General features: G+C 42.6%; 2 protein-coding genes across 9 annotated transcripts in view; one reads left to right on the top strand and one right to left on the bottom strand.

Moving 5' to 3' along the window:
• The window catches only part of ZNF830 (zinc finger protein 830), a 159,113-nt gene that overhangs the window by 83,796 nt on the left and 53,844 nt on the right, over nucleotides 1-21,473 (bottom strand). The window lies entirely within an intron of this gene.
• LOC109291965 (poly(rC)-binding protein 3-like) overlaps nucleotides 1-21,473 on the top strand; it is a 316,506-nt gene that overhangs the window by 263,482 nt on the left and 31,551 nt on the right. For 4 of the 7 annotated variants that reach the window (XM_019509221.1, XM_019509217.1, XM_019509216.1 and 1 more), the window contains one exon: nucleotides 14,637-14,806. In XM_019509221.1, the coding sequence (XP_019364766.1) occupies nucleotides 14,637-14,806 (170 nt within the window). Of the gene's footprint in view, nucleotides 1-14,636; nucleotides 14,807-16,083; nucleotides 16,656-16,759; nucleotides 17,507-21,473 lie in introns of those variants that run through there. The other 3 variants (XM_019509218.1, XM_019509219.1, XM_019509220.1) reach the window with 3 other exon arrangements.

Below are 21,473 nucleotides of genomic sequence, written 5' to 3'. Positions count from 1 at the left end.
ATTGGACTGAGGACTGCAGAGTCCTGCTTGCTTGTTTTCACAGCTGAGCAGCCAAAGTAGGAATAAGTGTGTGACAGCCTGGTATCTTCAGGTAATCATAGACAGGACAGAGGTAACACCTAGAAATCAAATTCCTGTGAGCATAGGCACAGACAGAAGTGATAATTTTCACCCAATCTGGCCACAGAAAGCAGTTTTTAACTGTGACCAAACACAAGTGCACGGCTGCAGACAGCTTTAAAAATGAATGATCCAGTGAAAATCTGACCTCTCATTTCAAGAGGGGTCAGGTGAAGACATTTTAAAACAGAGCCTCTTCTGTAACTTTGGTCTGCACATCCTCCCGGCCTGTTGCTGTTTTCAGAATGGGAGGGGAGGAAAGGGAACAAAGTGGGTTTAGTCTGGGAGGTTTTCAGCTAGGGTGGTCATCATAGAGGATATTACGGTTTTCTGCTACTCTGTCTTCTGTCCTGTATTGATAAGAAACCGGACAACTTTATGTCCTCTATTTTTCTCTTCTGCTTGAAAATTCTGTGGGGGAAGCATCTCTCTTGTACCTACCCCTAGCCCTTTGATGCTCCCAAAAGGGACAAAAGTGGGATCTTAATGTGATCCTTCATCCCCCCTTTCCATGTGGCTTGAGAAAAATACACCCACATTCATTTCCCTTCATATGAGTAGAAGGGATGATCTGGCTCTCTGTAATTAAGCCTGTCCTATTTAATTTATCCATCAAGATTGCTTTTTGTTAGTATTATCTAAATTGCCAGCAAAAAGCCACCTATTCAGAGTTCATTATGCATTTTGCAACTGGCATAACCCTCAAGAGGCTGAGCTCATAACAGGAAGAAAAAGAGCTGAGTCGTTGCTAAAAATGTGTCAGCTTCAGTAGTTTCTGTGATTGCTTCTGCTTGGTGGTCCTGATTATTGCTCCCAACAGGAAATTAAGGTGGATATTTGTCACTTTGACAAGCAGTCAGCATAAATCAATTTTTGGGGGCTGCATGAAATACAAGAACCCACACATCTGAAGTTCTGGATCATCATGAAATGGGTTTGTAGGGGGATGCATTCAATTAGTCTTCTTACAGTTCACTTTCAGGGTGGCATCTCTGCTGCCCTGGTTTAGCATTGCAAAGCAAGCCCATGTAAACAGCTCTCAGAGGAGCAGAACACAGGATAGTAAAGCCACTCATTCTCCCCATATACTAGTGCAAATCAGTTGTCTTTTCAAGGTGATGGGCCTATTGCTCTAATACTTCACATCATGTCTAGTGGTTCCCACCCACACACAGAGCAGATATAAAATTAGGTGTAAATGAGAAAAGAATTGAGATGGCAAGTGTACTTAACTGTGCTGAGGAGAAACTAAGAAAATCTGGACATACATAGCACTGAAAGAAAATACAGGATATGATTTAACAAAGAAACCCAAGAGCCAGACTCTGAGTTGGTTTCCCAGTTGTTTGTTGACCAGGCAAATTCACACTGACTTCAAGCTCAGGGGGAATTTGCCTGAGCAAAGGCCAACTGCAAATAAAATAAAAGGTTTGGCCAAGGAAAGCATAGGTGAATGCCCTTTAACAAGTTACAGTTGTCTGTAGTAAAGCACATCTCATTTATTCATTCCTCAGTAATTGTGTTAAGGCAGTAATAAAAATAATTTCTAGTGTTATTCATGGTTACAATCACTCAGGCCTCAGAGCTTCTTACATAACTTGCACTGACAACTCTAAACTAATCATTGTTACATCATTAAAGATGTACTAGAGAATAAAGTTTTACTGGAAGATGTTTTCTACATGCATAAATTCAAGCTACTTGTTCAGAAAGTGAGCTTGGAAGGTGTACCTACCTTGTTTTTTTTGCAGGAGCCTATCATTATGGTATTGGGGCACCTCCATTTTTCACACAGATTATTGAAATGTGTGCATTTGAGCTTCTCTCCTCTATTTACATTAGCTTCAAAGCTCACTCAGAAAGTGATGAAGCATCTGATTAGTCTCACCTCTGCCACAAGGGATCCCTGTTATCTTGGCCAACTTGTCAAGAAAGCCATGCTCCCTCTCCCCTCACAAGTGTAATCTTGGAGAAGTGGCAGGATGTGACATTTGACAGAAGTGTTGCTCCAGAGGCTCTTTCTTAGGTAACACAGTTGCACTCTTGTGGAGGCAGGAAAGGGATGATCACTGCTAGCTTAAAATGAACTTGCTGTGTGGGAAGTGGAACATGGAGTGTCAGCTAGCTATGCCACGCTAGGGGCAGGTTGATATGTTTTGGATGATCTGAAACATTTTTAAGGGCAAGGCACTCATTCTGACAGTCCAGTGAGTTGTATTAATTTAACTTGCAAGTAAAAAAGACAGACATTCTGTCCATGTAACTGCCCTACAGTGGGTGGCACAGTCCTCTTCAGAAAGAGATGACAAGAAGTGTTCAAAAGAATGTATAGCAGATATTGTTATTCTTTCCCTCTTCCAGTCAATGTGACTTCTGCCTTGCTTGCATTTAGTTTTTGCGAGGTGCCTTCATGCCATGTGTTGGCATCCTCTTCTTGATTTCCAGGCATGTATTAGAAGAACAACCTTGAGCATTTTTCACAAATTTAGAAACATATTGATGAAGTGGTGATACCTTGGTGAGGAAATGGAGAAGGTGATGCCATGGGGCACAATGGAGTTGGCATAGATGGGTCTCTGATTTAAAACATGTCATATTTCAAGAAAGGTCACAGCCATTCAAAACCCTTTGACAAATATAACATATGAATGAGAACAAGGAACAGGAAGGCAAGGTTCTTTGAGTAGATATGATATCTTTTATTAGACCAACTGAGTAGTATATCCTTGCACACTTTGAGCTTCTCTCATTCCTGTTTTCCTGATCTCCAACTATTTTCTTTTTCACTGACAGCCTCTTTTCCAACTTGTCACTGTAATGTCTCCCTTTAGCCTTTTTCCCCCTGCTCTCTTCCCCCTCCCCTCTCTGCTTTACCTTTCTGATTTACCTTTTGCCTTTCTAATGTCTACCTATTTACATTCTCACTGACATCCGGGTACACTTTTAGCTTCTTTGATTACTTGGAGTCTCAGACCAGCAGAGACTCCCTTTGCCTGAAGAAGGATGACTGCCCCCGAAAGCTTGCTAAGAACTTTTTTCCAGCTACTCAGTTGGTCTAATAAAAGATATCACATCTCCCCAAAGAACCTTGCCTGCCTATGTCCTTAGACCAACACAGCTACAACCAAACCAGCAAGGAACAGAAAGAAATTCCCTTTTAAAAAAACAGAAAAAAGCTTGGAAAACAAAATGCCAGAATGCCAATGTATATTCTCAATAGATTAAAAACACAGAAGCTGGAAATGACACACTGATTAACTAACTTTCAGCACTGGAAAAAAGTAATGGCCAAATCATTTATGGGAAATCTTATCATGCAAGCACCATTAGTGGCTTTGAACAAAATTAGGCCAGGTCCACCCCAGACACTGGGAAGATAAGTGCAGTCTTCCTGTCCTGTAGTTGTTCTTGACAGAGAACTGTTGTAATTCTAGGAAAAAATGTTTGACCCTACTGCTGTTATTCAGGCAAAGATCCAGCTGATTCCATGCAGAATAGGGGTTGTAGGAACAGACCAGTTAAACACATCAAATTTATCTTCTGGGACAACAGTTCCCAAACTAGGAATTACCAGGCATGTCTACATGTTGCCATATAGTGACTGTACTAAAGCATGGCATAATCTGGGCAGTTACTGCACCATGCATGCAGCGCACAAATAGATTTTGCCACTATGTCGCTGTAGTGGTGTGCTGTACCCAGGGCGCACACCACTATGGCGACATAGCTGGTGAGCATGTGCAGACACACGATTGGTACGTCGCCATAGCACATTGTATGGCAATGTAGCACATTGCTACATCACTCTAGGGCAATATGTAGACATGCCCACCGTGCTTCAAAAGTGGGGGTTGTGAGTCCTGCTGAGTCAGAGGGTTGGACTTGGAACAGATGTTGGGTTGTACATCAACTAGAAGTGGGGCTGCTACAGGAAAAGAATGTAAATTGATGCCATAGGGGAAAAACAGGATCAGCCTTAAAGCCAAGAACATAACTTTCTAATAGGACCATTTCAATGTCATAAATACAATTGCACAGTTCTTATCCCTAACTAGGGAAAGACTAGTTTGTTCCCAATTCACCCGGAATCTTTAATCTGCATTAGAAGTTAAGCATGGGATGAAGTGCTTTCCTGAACTGGGAACTGTCTCGTTAGTTGTACAGAAAGACTTAAAATGAAAATGTGCGGCTTAGCATAAATCACGTATTACTCCAGCGTTTAATAACCTATAATAAGAAATATTAGGAAAGACCCTTGTATAGTATAAACTGAGATTTGGCCTAGTAAATCTGTGTAATACTGAGAGACATAAATGTGACAGAAAAATTACTCTCAGGGTAGTAATGTTGAGTTAGCCAGATAGTTTAACCATAGGCCTGATCAAGCAAAACTGATTTCTGGGGGAAAATGTGTATTTTAGCATCAAGCCTTATATTCTTTGGGGCGGGGGTGGTTCTACTAGGAGCAATCCTATCTCTTTTAAGCTCCTTTTACTTGCTCTTCAAGTAGATCCTGCTCAAGACCATTTAAGAATCAGTGGGAAAATAAAGTAACTTTAGTTGCTACTATCTAATGAACAGTCAGCAAGACCATTTGTAGAGCAAGGCAAAAGTGTACAAGAATTTGCCTACAGTCAATAATATTTGGTTCAGTAATTGGCAAAGAGAGATTTAGTGTCTCAATATTTGGGCTGCCATCTTTTTTTAATATAGTTTCCTAGAAGCTCTTGTAGAATCAAAATGGGCCAGATTTTGCACTACTCTTAGGAAAAGTGAGGACAAATATTATTATTGCTTTTTGAAAGGCAAACTGTATTTTGGCATCTCTTTCAATGAGTTGGTGAGAGAGCTGTGATGGAAACCCATCCTTCCTTTCATTCATTTTCCCAACCTTCATACTTCTTCATAAAAATGCATAAATAAATGCCACTAGGAGACCATTCCTGAGCGATTTTACAAGCCAGTGTATATATGCAATAGAGGAAAGAAACGTAAATGAAAGTGGCTGAACACAGTGAGAAAAGAAATTAGATTATATCTTTTTGAAAATATTTCTTCCACATAGTCTTTTTTGTCAAGAACATGACTAGCCAAATGTTACTGTCACATATACTGGTGTAAATGCAGTTTAACAGTGCTGAAGACAATGCACTTACATCAGTGCAACACAGAAAGCTAGAGATACTTGTGGCGTGCTGGGAATGTCACACTCTTCCAAGACAACAGAACAGACAGCCCCAAAAAGACACAATGAATAAGTTCTGAAATGGGGTGAAACTTCATTTAAATATGAGTGAAGAGTCTTGGACTGCAAACAACTGTTGCATTTTTCCCAGGACAAACAATTTTATCCCAGGACAAAATGCAGATGTACAGATGTCTATGTCTGCTGTCCCGGGATAAATCCTAAAAAAGTTTCCCAGATAAGAGGTGGTAACAGTTTGTCCAGGGATATTGCAAAATACATCTGCACAGGTATCCTGGGGCTGCATCACTGAATCAAAGACAGAAAAACAGCACTACATTGAGCCACTCTCTAAACCCTAATTAAAATGGCAATATGTGTACATGCCAATCCTGGGATAGACACAAGCACAGTTTATCCAGGGACAAATGCAAGCTATGTTCCTAGCTTTGGTTGCAGTCAGGGGTTCAAATGCAATGTTATGTATTCAATGAAAAACAGTTCTTCTGTGGTTGTTGTTAAATAAGCCACCTAGACTCTATCTTGGTTTCACTAGGAAATGCACGTTCCACAAGTAGTATCCTTGTTGCCACTTTCAGCAGAGAGGCCAAGCATTTTAAGAGTCTGAAAGTGAATTACCTTTTACAGGTGTTCTCTCCACATCGGTATGGGATTAACTGATGATGGAGGAAGCATAAGGCAGCTTGACCTGGCAGGCCCAATCCCAGTTCTGTGCATTAACAGAAGAATTCAGTCTCTGAGGCTGCCTCAGAGGTGTAACAAGCAGGTTCTTTCTCTGGGCCACAGGAGTAGCAAGGGCAGTGGCAAGGGCTGGTCCAACAGTGGTGCCATTCTTGTGCCTCCTCTAAGTTAGTGCCCACCCCTAGTTATGCTACTGGGTTGCTTAATCACTACCTGTTGGTTGCCTAACCTGGTGCTCAGTTTACATTAAAAGAGTCCGATCTTTATCTGTGATTTTTATATTTATATAAATAGACTGGCAAGATGATATCCATCATTGTAGTGTCTGTGCTTCACTGCATGCCTTGGGTGATAAACTACAAGCAATTATTCCCAGTGCAACACAGACTTAGTACAGCAGAGACAGACATGAAGGAACAAACAAGCAGGAGACAGCCACATTTTTAAGTGTGATTAATCAGTAACATTTTCTGCTTGTATAGGATAGATTTTTATTTAAGCACAATCACTGTGCTCAGCACCATACAAACCCAAGAAAGAAAGTCTCAGGGCTGAAATTAACTCATGGGGCACTTTTACACGTGCTCCAACATGATTAATTGAGTCTGCTGGAGCACACTAATGAGAACGCTCCAGTGTGCTGCAGCGTCTCGTGCATTCAGCATCCCTGCGCTCAAAATGGCAGTGGGGGCACTTTAACTGAAGCTTGTTGAATGAGCATTAGTTAAAGCGCTGCCACCACCATTTTGAAATGTGCGGCACTGAATACATGAGACACTATGGGCATTTTAATTAGAACGGCTCCTGAGCACCACTCTAATTAAAACACCCTCCCCCTAACCCAGAGCACATGTATAGGTAAATCAGGAGAAACTCTGCTGGCATCAACCCAGTGAACCTGGTGTGAGAAACATCAGTCCACTTGGAGTCTCTCCCTGTAATACAGTGGCTCAACTTCCAGCCCATGGGACAGCTGTGACCCCCTGAACTGTGGCATCGGGCCTGTAGGGTACCCCATGACAGTGGAGGAGCAGTGGTAATTAGCACTGACACTGAATGCCAACTGGGAAATTTATGTGGAACCGATCTAGCATGTGGACCTGAGGCCTGATCTGGCACGTGGAGGTGGGGCCATGTGCTGAATTACTTCCACATGCTCCCACTGCCACCTCCACCTCATATTGATTTGGGCCCATGGGCCTATTTCTTGCACTGGATCTGGCCCATGAATTAATCCCACACTACTAATGTGGCCTGCAGCCCAAAAAGTTTAAGCACAGCTTCTGTAGGAGTTTATACCCCTGATTTGACCTTGGCCTCATTACATCATGAGAATTGTGCCATTAAGTCCCATAAGAGTAGGAATTGGGCCCTCTAATGTGAACTGTCAATTTAGAACCAGTAGGCAAGGGTGTCCTCTCACAGACACCACTAGGGTGTGCGAAATGGGCCCTATTCGATTCAGATTCAGCCTGAACTGGGGACAGTGATTCAATCCGTTGATTCGGATCACTGTCCCCGATTCTGTTTGGCTGAATCCAAATCTAAAGATTCAATGCTGATTTGGAGAATCAGCAATTCGGCCATAGGCACAGCTTTAAATGATATTTCTACATACCTCTTGAATGCTGCAATGCTCAGGGGGGATGGAGCATCCCACAGAAGCATAGGGGTCCTCCTGTGTGCTCAGCAGTGAACCCGGATCTGCTGGGGAGCGCGCTGGTCCTCCCCTTCCCCCCACATTCCCCCACATCCCCCGGCTCAGTGATCAGCCGCGGGGGACCCTGGGTGCCCCCCCAGACCCAGGAGGCACCAGTCACTAAGTCAGGAGGGCGTGGGGGTGGGGAGGGCCCAGGCGCTCCCCAGCAGACCCAGAACTGGACCGGAAGTGGTTCTGGTCCACTTCTGGGTCTGCTGCTGAGCGCACTGGGGAGCCACCCCTTGCTTCTGCGGGATGCTCCATGTGCCCCAGCATTGTAACATTCACAAGTTGCCTTGTACCTCAAGGTATGCAGAAAAAACATTTAAAGCTGTGTCTATATCCGAATCGCCGAATCTTTCCAAATCTCTCCGAATCAATTTAGAGGGTTCCGATTCAATTTGGAGAGATTAAAGGGTCCTCTGATTCGATTCAGATTCAGCGATTCAGTCACCAAATCAGGCCAAATATCTGCCGAATTGAATCAGGGACCGAAGCTTTGCACAGCCCTAATAACCACAGGGTCTTTAAGGGAGGCCCCTCTGCTTTATGTTGCTATAAGGTAGAGAAGCATCAGACCCACAGTTCATTGGAAGACCAGGGAAAGTTAGCTTCAAAGCACTGGCTAGAGTCCTTTGACAAAGGACCTTGTAAGGCAACCATACTTCTTGTTCCTTAATATTATCTGCTGTGTGTTTTCAGAAGCAAACTCGCAGCTGTAGACGTCCAAGCATTTTATATAGTGCTGTCACTCAAAATCTGAGGGACCCTGCCTCAGTTTGCAAGGGACACTGTAATGCCAATAGGACAGAATCAGCCAAACCCAGCTATGCAGCCACCTACACAATGAATGAGATGGCTTTTCTTGACTGGGCCAATCAGTGGCATTAGAAAGAAAAAGACAAGCATCATTTTGGACATAATTTGACAAGGCTGATACTATGTTATTAAATAAAATCTTATGCTAATCTATAAAATGAAATGCTTAGGGTCTGCTCACCCATGTCTCTCTCTAGTTTGAAGTTTTCCTCTCCCTGAAATCAACATAGAGAAATATTAGGAATCAGTGAAGAACTATGTTCAGATATTATGGTCATTGGCATCACAAGGGTAAGGTAGTCTCAGGTAATGTAAGTACCTCAGCTAGATTTCTGAGTCTCAGTGTAATGTGCTCCTGGTGTGAGAAGCAGACAGACATTTTATGTACTGACTTCACAGTCCAATTGTTCTGACCCACATGACTTTCTTTTAGTGTGCTTTTTAGCAATCCAGTGCTAAGGTGACAAAGGAGTCACACTTTCGTGTCAAGCACAAATAAGAAAGTCTCCTTGCCTCCAGCCATTGCATGTGCATCCAAGAGCACACCAGAGGCTAAAGATACAGAGGCTGTAACTGTTCAGCCATGTCACAAATGGTGCTCTTACTCCCTCAGTAAGTGTTGCCAGTTCTGCCAAGTGCTTCCATCAACATTATCAGACACATCTGGATTGAATTACCATTATCCAAGCCCCAAATATAGGTTGGCACTTGGATATTCATCTGATTGTGCCACTTGCATCAGACATGACAGAGGCATCTAGTTGGTGAGTCAACATTCGGCATTAACTGCAGTCTCCTCACTTAGTTTGCTATATGGCTTTGTAAGCACATGGAACAAGAAATATATTAAAAATGACCTTGTGATAACTTCCTTCAAAGAGTGGCCTCAGGGTGGTTATCATGGGAGTCACTGTACACTCACTCGAGAAAAGGCCTACTGCTTGTACTTTCCAAAGGACCATTGGTATCAAAACCTGCTGATGAGAGCTGGTGAATTCTTCAAAAAGCTAATAAAAATCTTATTTTCTACATACAGTATCATGTTTGGACCACTTTGCCTCTCACAGATCTAAGGAATAAGCACAGGCTCCTTCTTTTAATCTGTGACTAAGAAATAACCAGCTTTTATGATCAAGCCTACAACGTCATTGACCAGGGTCAAGGAAATATGAGGACCCAAGGAACTGCCAGAGTTGCCTCAGCAAAACCTTCTCAATTAATTTTCTTAAAAAAGGAAAGTTGGACAATGGTCAAGAGTTAGTAGGATCATCTATGTCAGCAGTTGGGTTCTTGATCAGAAGCTATGTGTTAATTATTTCAGAATAACTGGCTGCCTGCAACTCTCCACAGAGAACTGAAGACAGCCTTTACTAACTGTATGCCTAATGCCTCCAGGCTTGCCTTCACAATCCAGCACACCTCCAGAACTACAGTGAATAACACTAACTGAAACAAACCAAGATGATTCAGTATTCATCCCTTCAAGTCTTCTTTGTTTCCAGAGAAGTAGACACTTTGATGCAAATATGGGCAGCTTTGTCCACAAAGTAACATGAGACTTCTTCACAGAAAGAAATAAGAAAAACTCCATAACCAAGTTGGGACAACTAAGACCAGACTCTATCATTGGAAATGCTTTGTTTTCTGAGGATACTATAGTGAAGACAAAGAAAACTCTCTGTCTTACACACAACACATGGTACAATCATAAACTTGCGAGACCTCTACCACCAAAGTTCTGGCAATAGCCCCTCTCTTTCTACCCAGTTTAAGTAGAAAAGCTGAGAAGGTAAAAGATACAGAAAGTGGACATAGGGACAACCCTACTGATAATGTAACCCGGTGAACCTGGTTGTGTACCCCCTTCTCCAATTGAAGGGAGATGTTGGCAAGGCAGGTGCTGTGTGGTGGGAGAACTGCTGGCTACATGCAGGTTCCCCTCCCCCATAGAAAGTCAGATCCACACTTGACATCTTAAATGTATACAAATTTATTACTATATATAAGATTTACAGAAAAATAATGTTAATAAACATATATACAATAGGGCTGTGCAAAACTTCGGTCACTGATTCAATTTGGCCCAATTCGGTGGCCGAATCTTCAAATCCAAATCAGGAGACCCTTTAATCCCTCCGAATTGAATTGGAATCCTCTGAATAGGTTCGGAGAGATTTGGAAGGATTTGACGATTCGGACATAGACACAGCTTTAAATGTTTTTTCTACATACTTCAAGGTACCAGGCAACTTGTGAATGCTGAGATGCTGGGGCAGACGGAGTGTGGGGGAGTCCCCAGAGCACTTGACAGCAGACCCAGAAGTGGACCAGAAGCACTTGCAGTCCACTTCCAGGTCTGCTGGGAAGTGCGCGGTGGGGGGAGGCCTGCATCCCCCTGGCTTGGCAACTGGTGCTTCATGGGTCTGGGGGAGCACCTGGGGTCCCCCTGTGGCCAATCACCAAGCTGGGCAGGGGTAGGGGGTGGTCCCCCACGCACTCAGCAGTGGACCCAGAAGTCGACCAGAAGTACTTCCAGTCCACTTCCGGGGTCACTGCCGAGCACATGGGGGGGGGTGGGGAGGGGCAGGGTGCATTCCTGTGGGACACTCCATCTACCCCAGCATCGCAGGGTTCACAAATTATGCCTAGTACCTTGAGGTATGTAGAAAAAAACATTTAAAGCTGTGTCTATAGCCAAATCGATGATTCTCTGATTCACCATTGAATCTTCATTTTCGGATTCGGCAGAATCGAATCTGGGACAGTGATCTAAATCAACTAATCGAATCACTGTCCCCCAATTCAAGCCAAATCCAAGTTGAATATGGCCCATTTCACACACCCCTAATATACAATATGTAATCACTTATACAATACTGTATTCTATAAATAACAGCTAGAGGATTACTCCATCTCAAGGGCTTCACACTCTACACAAGAAATTAACTAACCTAGAACAAATAACAAACAGGTAAGTAAAGGTGAACCATAAATAAGTATCAAGAAGGGTGTCACTAGAATACACATATATAACAAATCATTTAGACTATCAAGAATATAGGTAATATTTACAGAGTCTTATATCCCACCTCAGGATACAGGTAACTATCCCACTAAGAATTAAATTTAATTTTAACACTTTTTTTACAGCTTTACAGTCCATCGGATCCTAATTTACTTAAACATTAATTATAAACATATAAAACATACATACTGAATTACTGCTTAGCCTCATTACATCAGCTTAACGATTTTAATATACCTCTTCAGTTTAGACTTTATCAACATGCACTCATAACAAACATAAAATAAAAACTATATAATATAGGATGCCCATTCACAAAATATAAGGTGCAACACCCTTTGAATATAGTTAACGTATATAAAAAACTCCAAGGCCCAGACCATTCTGTAGCCTTGGCTGCATTACGGGGGGGAGGGAAGGGGGGGGAAAGGGAAGAAACTTCCCCTGTGTCCTTTAGGTTTTAGGTTTACCCCAGACCAGTCAAAATGCCTCCTAAAAAACTAGAATATGTTTAAATTCAGGGAGCCCTGCCCTGCTAGGCTTCCCCTTCAAGGGTCAGCTCCACTGACCCAGGTGGACCTTTCCCACTCCCCATAAGAATCCTCTTCCCTGGAAACTCACACTCCAGGGAGCAGGGTGGAGGGTCCTCGTCTCTCCCGCAATGAGTAACCACTTGAGGCTCCAGCAGTCTCTTTCTCTTTCTGGGCCTACCGGCCCTGGTTGCCTTGTACACTGTGGTGTGCACTGGTGGCTTCACTCCTGTGCCCAGGGTTGGGGCCCCAAGCTGCTTTGCTGGGTTCCAGGGTCCTGGTCTCTGCCAGGGCCCTCTATGCAAGGCTTGGGTTTCAGATACCTGGCCTCGTGCCAGGGGGGTTGCAGGCCCTAGCTGCCCCGTGCAGCTTCTGGGGCCTGGGTCTGCTCCTGGACCCTCTGTGCAGTGTTGCCTGCATCAAGCTTTTCTGGCCTTGTGCCAGGAGTGGAAGGCCCAAGCCGCCTCATACAACTGTGGGGCCTTGGTCCTGCTTGCACCGCACTGTGCACCATCCGTACACTGACCCTGGCTGCTTACCAGGGGTTGTGGACCCAAGCTGCCTCATATGGCTCCCAGGGCCCTGGTCCACTCCTGGACCCTCCATGCAGCGTTGCCTGCACTGGGCCCCTGGCCTCATACCAGGGATTGTGGACCCAAACCGCCCCATTTAGCTTCAGGGTCCCTGCTATTTGCGCCAACCTGTGCACCGTGCCTCTGGCTCCATGCCAGAGGTGCAGACCCAAGCTGCCTCATACAGCTTCCAGGGTCTTGCCCTGTGCATCAAGCTGTGTACCACTGTCACGCTTCTCAGCGGCACTGCTGAGCACCACACCACTCGCCGCTCCCCATCCGGCAATGAGAAGGGGTCTTCAGGCTCTTCTGGAGCTGCCACATTTGCGCCACTCCCCAGCTCTTCTTTAACCCATCTTCCCTCTTCTCCGTCCCTGAAAGCAGTGTCCGTGTGCCAAGCATGCTGTTCTTTTATAGCCTTGGGAGGCTCTGCCCCCAGATTGCAAAAAGGACCAATCAGGGTGAGGGGCAGTAGGGTCCTCACCCAGGTCCAGGCTCTTCGCCTTGCCCCAAGCAGGGGCAGGGCAGCCTCTCCTCTGTCGCCTCCTGAGTAGTGGGAAAATCCCACCAGTGGCTCAAAGCCCTTTCAAGCCGGGCTGCTACCAGCATGCCCGCCACAATAGTGATTAGCAAAAGACCATGTTAAAGTTGCACTAAAACATCACTACAGTAGTCAGGCAATGAAATGGTAGTTTTCTTACAGCTACATTAAGCTGAATTGTTTTTATTACCATAAGGGAAACTTACCACCTTAAGGACACCCTGGATACAAAGAAGACAATGAGGAATCTATAACAAAGGTGTAATACCAAACTCCCAGCCTTCAACTTTGATTCAAGAGTGTGCTCAGTTCTATGAAGAAAGCTAACAGGCACTACAGTAATATGAATAAATAATGATAACATCGATTTTTGCATCATATGCCAAAAAATAAACCAGACCTTCCTCTTCTCCTTCCACCCAACTGGACCAGTCTGTTCTGAAAGTGGCCTTAAGACATCATCCGTTTTTGTGAAGTCAAGATCACCGTTTTCTATCAACCACTGAATGATGCTGAGTCTGTTAGCCATCAATCTCGCATTAAACAACATGAAGCAGAGAACATGATCCCTCTTCAGTAACAGAAAGAACCAGGATGCATTTCCCAACCTTTGACCTTTTGCTGGGTACTCACTGTTTTACTCCCAGGATTCTCCTGCCTGCTCACTGCAAGGGGAACCATTGGCGACTATCACATTCTTCATCACCAAAATGTATCAGCATTGCCTAGCTATTAAAATTAAATGCTTTTGAAATGTTTTGCATACAATTTTCAAAATACTGTGGCTTAGCAAGAGCATTCAGGCAGACTTTAAAATGATATTCAGGGTAGATGCAAGTTTAGAAAAGTGTAAATAAGTTCTACTGAAACACGGAAACCTACATTTTCCAAATAAAATTAAGCTATTGGTTTCTGCAAATGAACAAGATCAAGTTGTGAAGGATGTATGGTTTCTTTACAGGCACAATTCTGCCTTCATTTAAATGGATGCAACTGCCACTTACTTTTCATGGACTAACAGCTGGGTAAATAAGGGTAGAATTTGGCCAGTAATGATTAAGACCAGTGCAAAGACGCATCAAGAGAGCTTTCCATTTGTTTGATGTCTCAGCTATGCTGCATGTCTTGCTTTTTTCACAGGGCTGTACTTTGTATTCGTTAGAGCTACAACATGCTGTCATGCTTTGCCATGGTGGATGGCTAAATTATCTGTGGTACCAAAGTTAATATATAATCACCTACTACAGAATGACAAAACTTGAAATAGAAGATTGAATATTGAGTCTGCAGACCCTCCCTGCTATTATTTCCCAACAGCACTGCAAAAATCTTTTGTTTGATATCTACAGACTGTAGTAACCACGCTGATCAATACTACAAGTTGCAGTTAAATGGTTTTTGCTTGTGTCTGTGGCACTAATCTCAGTCTTTGTCCCACTCCAGTTAATAGGCTGCATTATTGGCAGACAAGGCAGTAAGATAAATGAAATCAGGCAGATGTCAGGAGCGCAGATCAAGATTGCTAATGCCACAGAAGGCTCTGCAGAGCGACAAGTTACAATCACAGGATCCCCTGCAAACATCAGCTTAGCACAGTACCTCATTAATGCAAGGTAAGTTTGCTTTGTGATACGCTTCTGCAGGGTTGCTCTGTCTGTTATCCAGTTCTGTGTCCAGGGTAAATCCAGAAAATTGCTTTGCAGTGTCCATTCTGCATAGTACGATTGATTACCTATTTGTAAATCCTGTATGATTGGAGCCTGTGTTTATTGGTGGTCTATATGGAAAGTAGCTTAATCTGGTGCAATTTTGTTTGCACTGAATCACCAGAGCTCAAGTCCTGAACATTCCCGTTCTGCATCCAGCTAGCCTCTGAGATCGCAACAGTAAATGATCCTGTCATAAATTCTTCGGGAGATAATGCTTTTCACAGAACAAACTGATAGTAATGCTGAACCAGTCTGCTGTCCTAAATGGCAACTAGAGTGAAACAGATTGCAAAACAGATTTAATTTGCTAGCTGGAAATTGCTTCTCAGAGTTGACATTAAATAGAAATTTGGTTGCTAAAGAGACATGGGACTTATTTTTTCAGAGACAGCTCCATAAATTTGTAAAATGTGCACCCTAATGAGACAGGGTAAGAATTTGTTTCTACACTTTCAGTGCCATAGTTAATGAAAACATTAGCTGGTTGGCTGGTTGGTTAGCTTTTGGGGGACTGTTTCACTCTTTATCAATTTTGATCTGATTATTTAGGAAAATATTAATATTGATATGCAAATAGCAATCCAGTTGATATTATCGCTGGAAGAAAGTGCCATGAATATAATGCTGTCTTAAGTCTGCTTGTAAATGCTGTACCAAGGCAATATATAGAAAAAATAGGATATATATATTATGCTGTCTCTTTAAAATACAGTGACATCCCCCAAATCAAATTACTCTCTTGAACATGCTTGCGGCTAGAGTAATTTAAAATAGGTAAACCAGCATAAGGGTGATTGTGTGTTGGGTTATAGTCCTATCAAATCCAGAAGCATCTACCAAGATAACAAATCTCTCCACCAGGACCACCAATTTTATCTGACAATCAATGGAAAACCATGTAGACCCTATGAACACAGGAAAAGGATCTCTTTAAAATATATATGTAGCCTTACATCATAGCAAACAAACTATATCTTGTTGGTAACTTTGTATGATTTGAAAGTAGCTTGCTAGGGATAGATGTCCAGATTTATGTTAGCATGAAGCTTCAACATTAGCCTAGCCCATTTCCAGAATCCTAAGACATGCAACTCTGATTATTTAAATTCTTTGTAGCATATAAATCACTTCCTTAAGCCCTGTGATCAAATAAAAATGTGTTCCCTCCTTTAACCCTTAAGGATATGTTCTTCTCTTGGTGTTCAGGGATTCCCCACACATCGAGACGAGAATAGACCCCTTCACTTTTAGTTGCACAAACACCATATGGCATGCATCTGGATCTCAGAAGATAACAATTTAAGATCTTCAAGACAGCTAAAGCATGCAAATATAATAATGCACTTATTAATGGAGTTGCAGTGAGCTGCTCACCAGAGACAGAACCTCTAGTGAACAAACTGCTCTTTGACTCAGTTAGAAAAAAGCCCGTGAACTCTTTCACAGTTCTGTTTATTACCGGCTAATGGTTCTTTTAATGGAATGGGATATTTAAAAGGTCTTTTAACACCCTTTTGCAAAGAAGAAAACTGCTCAGCAATCACACACTATGGATACTATATACCTGTGAAACTAAAAACAAAATAGTACTTTCTTCCTGTTGAATTTCTAGGTAGAAGGCATTTGTTACCATCATATACAATAAACCATTCATATATTATGTACCATATGTTGGAAATGTATCTAGATAAAGTGACTTCATTTGTAAATGAAGAGTCTTAAATCAATGTATAATAAATTAAGCTCTAAAGTATCATAGGTAATTAAGGTGGCCTTTTCATTTAAAAAAAGCTATGCTACGTGACCAGTTGTTTGGCCAACAGATATACTGAGGAGGGAAGTATTCTGTTGACGTAGGTACCACCTCAGCAACAGCACAAGGTGGAAGTTTCACCAGAAAGGCCAGGAATTGAATGAGAGATGGATGCTGAATAGCCTCAATCCAACAAGGGGTCTTCCCATTTTATGGTTTAGGAGCCATGGCACAGCCTGAGGGAAATAGACCTTGTCACTAATGGTGCAGCACCTCTTCTATGGATATATGGAGTCAACTTCAGTGTCCAGGGTTGCAAATCCAAAACTTTTTACAAGCCTCCACATTCTCTTATTAAAAAAAAATGAATTACACATAAAATATAGATGTGAAATAAATTGCTATTGGAAAGAGTTGTGTATAACATCAAAACGCTATGCCTCCCAATCACCCATGGTAATACAAAAATAGTAGACCTACTGCTAGACCATGGGTCACCATGTTTCTCTGCCATTTCTGGACTTCCTTTTTGTTTCCTAGTTCAGAGAGTTACATCTGACTTTGACTTTCATGCTTCAGACTAGATTAGCACAGCAGGTTATAGCATGCTGTTACCTAATGCCGTGGGTCTCAGTTTTGTCCCTGTAGAGGCCAAGAGATGTGAAAGTGCTAGTCCCATACAATTAGCTGATGTGGTAATACTTCTAGAATTCAGTGTCTAGCAGGCATGCCATGTCACAGAAAGAACAGCTTTTCAAAATCATCTGAAATATTTCTAGCCACATGTGCCTTTTTAAAATCATTTACCAAGCAGTCTAAATTAGCTTTCTTTTTTCTGCAGCATCATATTAATGTAGGGATATGTGCACTAGAGTACATTTTAGAAAATTAAAGCTGCATAGTCCATGAAGACAGATATTTAAAACTTATGAAACCTTATTTGGGGTTGGAGTGATATATAACAACAGTGACCTTTGTACATGACAAATATGTCACATTTTAGTTATTTGCATCAGCAAGACCTTAGTTCCTGTTATGGGTGCCGAATACATGGAGGTCCGAGGGCCCTGGCCCCCCTCGGGAAGAGGGCTGTCACCTGAAACACATAAAACTTCCCACATGTCCATCAGCTTAGCCCTCTCCCACCCTCCCCTCCCCCCAGCAAAAATAAAAATTGGCACCTATGTTTCCTGTACAGTTTTCTGTCCCATAACAGGTGGAACAGAAATCATGTAACTTCAGACTGAATCATGTAACTTCAAGTAAAGCATTTAAATTCTATTTCTAATAACTGGGCTTTTCAATGTCAAATTATAATTTGGAAAATTCTTACTAAAAATGAGCTGCACCAGTCAGCTTTACTCCATGCAACATCCTACTCCCTGGAAGCCTAAACGAATTCAGGGTGACTTTCTTGTTGAAGGGCATTTCATGGAAGATAGTTATCAATGTAGAAGTAAAAAGTATTTGATTAATACAGGCGAACAGTCAAAACTCAATAGCATGGGTCCATACCTATACCTATTTTAGCAGGCCCTTAGTTATGGCTGTGCAACCAAGTAAGCTGATGACAACGAGGCAAGGCAGCTGTAAATGAAACCATCACTCCAGAATCTTTGTTACCAAGGATGCTACATCAGAAAAAAAATGTTCAGATCCTAAGCTGAAGTTTCAGCATTAGTGATTAGAATACCCACCCCCCACTTTTTTTTTTTTTTTTTTACATACAAAGTCATTTGATCAAGTCATGGAAGGGCAATAAATATTGTAGCCCCGTAATGTCATTTTAGCAGGCATCCTTTGAACTGAGACTGAGCTGTAAGTGCAAAATACAATTTTAGAAAATTCACTTTGCAAAACGTGCAGTATTCTGGGTAACTGTCAGTCACCAAGCTGACAGCATACCCACCCTGAAGTTGGCTCCAAATTTCAGGGACAGGTAAGGGGCATGTTACATGTAAATTTGAGATCCATGTTGATCGAGGTTTCATATTTTAAATGGCACTGTTTACTGTATAAAGTTCTTTCTATGAAGGAACAATAAGTAGCTGCAACAATAAGGCTAAAGAAAGAGGATGGAGGAGCTTTGTGGAGATCAAGGATACAGAAATCAAAGCGTCCTGTTTCACAAATGACATCTGCATTTCACAACCCTGCTAAACTGCTCCTAAACCTTTACTGGCATACCTGAGAAGGGTTCTGCTTTCCCACTCCTTAACAGAAGGGGGGAAGACTCCCAGAAGCCCACTCCACTGTGAGAGGGTAAAGACCTAGTGGCTGCTGCACAGCAATCCTCCCACCACATGCACACCCTAGCCCCCCAAGCTCACACAAGCCCCAGGCTCCCTCATACTTTAGCTTTAGCAACAGGTGGAGGATGGGGAGAGAGACCATGGAGTCAAGCACCACGTCCTTGGTCACTTTCTAGGGTTGTTTCATCTGCTGCCTTTGGGTCAGGAAGCCCAAGGCCGCCTAACCAAGGTCTTTTCATGGTTACCTTTATCCATCCAGCCCTGGTGAGCAGGAGACATTCCTGCCAGTTATTTTCAACTAGATTGAGCTGTGGGCTAAGTGGAAACCAAGCCAGGTGGTTGGTAGGCCTGTCCCAGGGTGAATTTTCCTCCCTTCAGGAGGGAGACACGTGTGTGGTTACTCCCTAACATTATGCACTGTGGCTAGCTCAGTCCTATAAAGCTTACAGAAATAGGAAAGCAGAGGTAGGTTGAAATGTTTCCCAGTGTGATGACGGTTGAGCAGGCAGCTCTCAGGAGGCCCTCATCCCTGATTAATGTTTGTTAGATTCATAGATGTTTGGGTCAGACGGGGACCTTAGCAGATCATCAAGTCCGACCCCCTGCCCTGGGCAGGAAAGAGCGCTGGGGTCAGATGACCCCAGCCAAGTGCCTATCCAGCCTTCTCTTAAAGACCCCCAAGGTAGGGGAGAGCACCACCTCCCTTGGAAATTGATTCCAGATTCTGGCAACCCTTACTGTAAAGGAGTTCTTCCTGACGTCTAACATAGATCTATGACATAGCTGCCCCTGCCTCATAACAGAAGCTGAATGTGAAGAAAACTGTGGCTCAGAGAAGGCCATAGGGTATGGGAGAGGGAGGGAGGGGAGAGGCTACCAGGGCTGGCCAGCAGATCCTTCAGAAAAAGACTGCTGGCAAGTATGGAGTGGTCCAGGCCATGTGGAATAAGGTGCTTCATAAGGAAGCATGTGGCATGGAAATCTTCCTTTCTAGCCACAGAGGAAGAAGATTGGAGGGATCCTTTTTGCCCCATTGCTATGTAGGAGATTGATTCTTTCAGTCCACACTGGTGGCAAAATGGCTGAGGGTAAGTTCTCTTTTTCTAATGCACAAACTGAGAAAGAGAGAGAGCAGAAAGAAGCAAAGAGAACAATACCTCTAACCTCTTTCTCTCTTGTCCCACTTTTTGCTGGTCTATAGCTCCACCTTCAGAGGGACACACTACCCAGAAAATAGCACATGTGCTGAAATATGTACTTACCTGAGTATGATAACACATATGTACCTGGAGACAGAAAATGGTGGGGGGAGGAGGGCTCATCCAAATCTATATTTACATGATGGAATCTAATAATTTCCCCAAGCAATTACATAGATCACCAGGAGAGCAGTGTGCGCTGATATATGTTTACCCAGTTGTTGGCCTACCCAAAAAACAATATACAGGTTGCATGAGACACATACCAGAATATGGTTTTATCTAGGAAAATATCTTATGAAAGTAGCAGGTATTTATACATGTACCTGATAAAATAGAGTTCCACTAGAGACATTACATTCTAATGGGCCAATAAAGTCTTTAAAGGCCTAAATATGTAGGCTACATTCATCTTTAGTGTTGATCCACTGGGATCCGTGGCATTACACCAGGGTGGAATTTGGCTCCAAATTCACATCTTCTGAAGATGTTTTGGGATCAACAGGTCGGGTTTCAGCCTTCACTGTGAATTTCCTTTTACTGTTTTATTAGTTTGCGTGATAATGTTCATGTTGTATCAATGTAGTTTTCTTGTCTGTGAGTTGATAAGTTCTTAAATGTTAATTGTAATAATTGAGTTCAGAAAGAATACCATGGTCATGGAAGCTCTGGTGTATTTCAGCCTTCCATTATAATTTCTGAACAATTAGATGGTTTGGGTTTTTTCCCCCTGGGAAAGTACAACATTAAGTGAACACACTGGCTACTCAGATTTATGTCATATGAAAAATGCACATTCGCCTTCCACAGTGAATTTAACAAACCTTGAAAATGCATAGTTTTGGGTGTACAACAGAAAGCAGTTTATGCCTTGGATTAAAAGGAAAACAAAGTCATTGCTCAATATCCGCTCATTCTAGCAATTATGGATGATACTAATTGTGTCATGGAATTGAGCAAGTGCAAAATTGACCAAAACCCCCCGCGTCCCCCTGCCTTCAAAAAAAAAACAAAAAACCCTAGATTTTCAATAAGCAAAATTCACCATATCAGAGCTGGGGAGTAAAATTCATAATTATTTTAAGTTTTGCTTTAAGTTTTGTTTTTCCATCTTTTTGCCATTATCTGCATTCCTTAGATTTATTTTTCCCCATTGATATAAAGAAAACCCATTTATTTAAAGACAAACTTTAGAGGCTCAGTAATGTTTTCACCATCGAATCATGAAATACCCTTTTGTTATTTCTCTTCTTTAACACATAACATGTTCCTCCTCTGACCCTCATTTTCCCTTTTTTTCTCTCTCTTCCCCCTTCCCCTCCCATTTGTTTGTTCCTTTTGTCAACCAATCTAATCCTGCCCTCTTG

This window comes from Gavialis gangeticus, unplaced genomic scaffold (assembly GCF_001723915.1).
Source record: "Gavialis gangeticus isolate Ggan-Ray unplaced genomic scaffold, GavGan_comp1, whole genome shotgun sequence".
In the NCBI taxonomy this organism is placed as follows: Eukaryota; Metazoa; Chordata; order Crocodylia; family Gavialidae; genus Gavialis; species Gavialis gangeticus.
The sequence above is the reverse complement of the archived record's forward strand: the minus strand, read 5'-3'. Positions and strand labels throughout refer to the sequence as shown.